Raw genomic sequence first — 5,526 nt, 5'->3', positions numbered from 1 at the left:
GAATTCAGATATGGGATGAAATCGGATAGAGATGAACGGATTTAAGAGTTTTAAGAGTTTTTAAGAGTTTTAAGAGTTTTTAAGAGTTTTAGCCAAATGCTTTATAATATAGTATAGATATATATAATTATACATGTGATATATAGATTTATGTATGTATTGACATTCCATTTTTATTGGTTATTCTCTACTTTAACCACTGCAAATGGTCCCATATGAAGATGCAAAGCATGGTAAGGTCATTACTACTAATACTACCCCAAACAGAGAAATTATGGCACAGGCAAACATCTAATTTAGAAACCTTATGGGGTAGCTGATAGTTTATGGAATTTTGTATGTGTATGTTTTAAAATATATTTATTATATAATTAGTTGTGTACCCGTGCAATACATCGGGAGTCGTGAATTTTAACGATTTTGAAGTTTCACTTGTTTTATTAGAGAAGATTTAAGGATGATATAAGTTGCACTTGGTCTATACATATTAATACAATTTGAATAAATAAGAGTTATGGTTCCAATTGCAGTCTATCGATGAAAAAAATTATATAACAGTTTAAAATCCAATATATTTTAAAATCCAACATATTTAAGCGACTTCACAAATGTGTTGGATTTACACCAAGAGCAAAGAATCAAGAAATCGAGAGAGAGACCGAGAGTTATAGAGCAATTGAATAGGAGATGAATGAAAGAACTTTTAATAACTCATGGTGAATATCAGTTTGATCTCACCTTGGGGGATGGAGAAAAGACATAGAGGTATGAAAGGGTGATGACATAAATGAAAAGTGTCAAAAAATATATTGGAAGCATGAAAAGAAAAGGTAACAATATACATTAGTAACTTGCACTATATGTTATTTTAATTGTAGATTAAGAGATTTTAAGACTCAATACATAAAATAGTAATACTTAATGCATTATAAGTTGTTTTTAAGACTTTTAAAACTTTGTGCATAAAAATACTTTACTTTGTGTATTAAAAATTGTTTTTCAAGACTTTTGATAAATATAGTTTATAAGATACTATAGATAATTAATTAAGAAAAAAAAAAGTAATCAAAGATTTGAAGTCCTTGCACAAAAAGCCAAAGGCTCTCTTAACTAATCAAAGATTTATATAATGTACATCTATCCATCTTAGTCTTTGATAAGATAACAACTTGACATATAACAAATAATCCAAATGAAAATTTTAGAACATGATTATTCCATCACTACAACAATTCAACATGTCATAAAATCAAGTACGAAGCTCATTTGGTCCATGTGCAAAATGACACCTCTCCCCGAAAGTACACAGTCCCTTCCCAAAGTTCTCGCACATCTTCGTCTTGAAATTATTTCCTCCACCACCTCCTTTCCTTGCTCCACCATTTCCACCACCAAGGTTCATGATTACCTCACGAACCATTGCACTTGCCTGTTTTATCTGATCAAAACTTCCTTCCAGCTCGATATTCTTTTGATTCTCGTCAGTCTCGTGATCTCTTATTGCCAGCTTTACCCCTGTAATCCTGCATATTTGCTTTGAGTTTACCCCACCTTTCCCTATAACAGCTCCAGCCAATGATGCATCGATGCTGATCTTGGCTGTTGCAGATTGACCGAAGTTAGCACCAGCTAAACCAGGTGGGGATGCTTGGTACCCACCACCTCCATAGTTCATTGGACCACGTTGGTTTTCATAACCTGGGAATGATGGTCTACCACCAATCTCCGCCTCACTGTGGGCAAAACGACATTTGTCTCCAAACTTGCATCCTTCCGGTGTGTTGATTTTGTTGCAAAGCTTGTTTTTTACCGCAGGAGCCAGACCATCGGTGAAGGGTTGCTGCATCTGGGATTTTCGCCCAAGAGGCCCACCCATATTTGTCAGCGGACTAGGAGCATGGTAGCCACCAGGAACATAGTGCAAAAAGTGGCATCCTTCACCAAATGGGCAGCCAGAAGTACTGCATTAACCACAAAACATATTTGAGGAACCAAAAACATGAGATATGGTTTGTAAAAAACTAAAAATGATGAAAGATGAAGTGAACAAACATTGTTGATATTATGTAGCAAATACCAAAAAAATGCAGAACCCATTTAAACTTAATAGACCATTTACAAAAAAGACAAGTCTTAATAATATAAGAGGCGGTTTAAAACACAAGATTACATGGATTTGGATCCATAGCTTTCTAGTACTTCTACTATCCAAGAGACGGTCACAATCAACCAACTTGAACGCATCATCGATTTAATATCTAAGAAAACAAAGTCCAATAATAAACATGCAACAATATCACCATTCTTCATGATTTCACCCCTTTAATGCATTGTTTATTCATAAAGCTTAGCAAATAATCACTAAAGGACTGATGCAGAAATCTACGATTAAAAACACATGCAGAGAAAAAAAGAAGGTAGTTGATTTTCATGTGATTGACGGCAGGAAGTGACAGTAGTTTCATCACACTTAAAGGCCCATATCAGCAATGTTTGCACATAAGAAAAATCAACAGCTACAAAGAAAACACCCATTCTTTTACTGTCCTTGAGAAGGTTCAAAAACCCATCTATACAACTTCTGTGGAACGACAAACCTAGAAATGGGGCCCATCAAGAAGCAACTTAAAGGGGTAAACCTCAACAAGCCACACATTTCAGCTAATGAGATGCAAGGTGTGAAGTGCATGAGAAACACGATTCAAAGAAGTGAGCAGGTTGATTATGAACAAAAAAACAATATCAAACAAAACAAAATCTGCATCATCAAACATCTTTCTTAATTCATATACTACCCAAAATACAAAGATGATCAAACATTCTACATTAATACATTTGCTATACTTCAGTTACACGTACTCATCTTCTCTGCTTGTCTCTTCATTTACTTTGTTTGCAGGCTTAAGGTTAATTAAATGTTGTGACATCAATACACTGGCTAATCAACGATAATTAAACTGGCACCAACCAAGTATCAATTGTGTATGCCATTCATGTTAATTGAATGTTACTCAGCAAGTGAAAAAGACCTTAGCACTTCAAACAAAGCTGAACTATACATGATACTTCAATAAACAAAAGAGAAAAACCATAGCTTATTAAACAACTTGAATTGGACAATGACCTACACATCAAATGGTATAACCAATAAAAAGTATCCGAAATCATATAAAGTTACCCTGGCAGACAAAAGAATACTAGATAGACGTATCTAAAAATCCGTATGACTCCATTCACTTTCATGCTTGGTTATAATGTAGCAGATATGCCCACCACCAAATTATCCACAACCACAAGACACGAAATGATAACATTTTGGGACTAAAAAGACTCAAAGAAGCAGCCCCCACTCTAGACTCACTCATACATATAATGTTCTCAGCATACACATGATATAATATATTTTTTTTCATGGACTGTTAGCAAAAATCAGTTGACTTTCATCTTGTATAGTGGAAGGTTTTTTGCAAACAGGGTCAACTGATTTCTGCACATGAAAGTCAACTGATTTTACCAAACAGAGTTCATGTAAAATAACTTAAGAGCATGGTATACAAACAGAACATTATATGTAATAGTGAATCTATAGACAGAAGGTTACATGAGGACTAAAATGCTGCTGCAAATCAGAAAATGATATAAATCTACTTCTAAATGGTACATAAACACATATGCAATGCAGCCAGAATAAAAAAAATGAACTTCAAGAATATTGCATTACCAATTAGCATTTCCAGCTAACCATCTAGGTGATCGATAGTAAAATAATAGTAATCTTAACCAGTAGTTTTTACATGTTAAATTTTTAATCTTGATCAATATTGCAGCTTTTGCCACAGCCACCCTACCTTAAAATCTTGCTCTCAATTTTATCACATGATCTTATTAGATGTTACACAAACTTGGATATACATTGTTAAATTTTAGACAATTGTAATATACTTGTCTTGTATAGGTTAAGATTTTAACCTGAAAAACTTCGTGCATGGCTTTGATTTGCTTCCTACACCAGGTGTAAAGGACTCCATTTCTGTTACAGAAGATTAATTACTTTGTTTCAGTTGATATTTGAACAACTTCTTACTTGAATTATAAATCTTTCAAGTAACATCAGATTATTTTATTAGTTAGAACCATATCATTACAATTATTAACCACATGGTTAACAATGAACCTCAATTAGTTACAACATTTATACCAAATTTAATATACCGTCTTCATTGTTCGTTCAAGCTACTGACTCAAGATAAGATTGATTGAAGGGAAAAAAGAACATTTACTCTGCATTTGAGTTTGTCCCACAAAAATTTGTTGCCCCAAAAAGGTAAAAAGGTACATGATTCTTGAACCCCTGAAGATTTCTACCAAGTGTTGTTCCATGTTTTAAGATAAATGGGTCAAAAGCATGATCCCACAATAAATAAACATATGATGATGGTAAAGGGCAAAACTTTTTAAACCAATATCTGTTGTGAGTTTATCCATAATCCGGTTTTCAAAACAAATAGTTTCTAGTTGTGTTTCTCAACATGTAATTCAATACGATTAACCAATGCATAAATCAGAGTTCCAAGGTTTCTTGCTGAGCAAATTGAAACTCAACCACAAATTCCTACGAATCAAGAATCGTTAACTCAATATCTAGACACAGGAATATATATATATATATATATATAAGCATAAAAAATTAAAATTCATATTTGAGAGCAAAATTCATCATTAGAATAAAAAGAAATAAATTTCCACGAACAAATACAAATACAGATCCGAGAACACGAGAAAACGATAATACCAGAAATAACCATGGAGAAAACATCAAAAAGTTTACAGCATAAATTGAATACAATACTAACCGTCTCTTGCCCTCTTAGGAGCTCCATTCCAACCACCATCTTGTCTGCCTCTCTTACGCCCCCCGAAGTCCATTCCAATTTCAAATTTGAACAAGAACTTCAAGCTAGGAGACCTTAGACCTTCATCTTCGATTGCGTTCTTGTATATATGAAGTTGCAATCGCCAAAGAAATCTGCAGATCGTAGAAATAGAGAAGACGACAGGAAAACCCTAGGGTTTGGTAGATGGGAAAGGAAAGAGGCGGTTTGTCGGAACTGAAAATTTTCGATTCAAATAGGTTAAGTTTTTGGAAACGAGCCCGCCCGCGCTGTTCAACAAACAATTGGGCCTCGTCCAGCAATTGGGCCACTACCTTTGATTTGATCAAAGAGAATATTTTATTTTCTATCACAAATTAAAAACAGGATTATGGGTAGAGGGGCTCAAAAACCAAATCAACCCAACCTAACTTAACTCAACACGAAATAACTTAATCTGAAGTAACCCGATATCTAATCGGGTTGTAAAATTGTCAAACCGTATGTATTTGGTTGATATTGGATTACTATAATTTGAACCTAACCCAACCCGATGAACCCGATATCGTTTTATTTCTTGGATTTAATATGATTGTTGAATTTCCATTAATATGTATATTAGAAAATTACACTATCATGTATGCTCTTCATATAC

General features: G+C 33.9%; 1 protein-coding gene across 1 annotated transcript; it reads right to left on the bottom strand.

Annotated features, from left to right (window-relative positions):
- Positions 1-1,106: 1,106 nt before the first annotated feature.
- On the bottom strand, positions 1,107-5,107 carry LOC112503091 (zinc finger CCCH domain-containing protein 14-like). The gene is made up of 3 exons (XM_025107162.1): positions 4,854-5,107; positions 3,970-4,030; positions 1,107-1,961 (listed from the first exon to the last, which is right to left on the bottom strand). The coding sequence occupies exons 1-3, from the start codon at positions 4,924-4,926 to the stop codon at positions 1,250-1,252; spliced, it is 846 nt and encodes a 281-aa protein (XP_024962930.1). The 5' UTR covers positions 4,927-5,107; the 3' UTR covers positions 1,107-1,249.
- Positions 5,108-5,526: the final 419 nt, after the last annotated feature.

Source organism: Cynara cardunculus, unplaced genomic scaffold, assembly GCF_001531365.2.
Source record: "Cynara cardunculus var. scolymus isolate 2C unplaced genomic scaffold, CcrdV1 Un_Scaffold_2510, whole genome shotgun sequence".
NCBI classification, from domain to species: Eukaryota; Viridiplantae; Streptophyta; class Magnoliopsida; order Asterales; family Asteraceae; genus Cynara; species Cynara cardunculus.
This window is presented reverse-complemented; position numbering and strand designations above follow the sequence as displayed.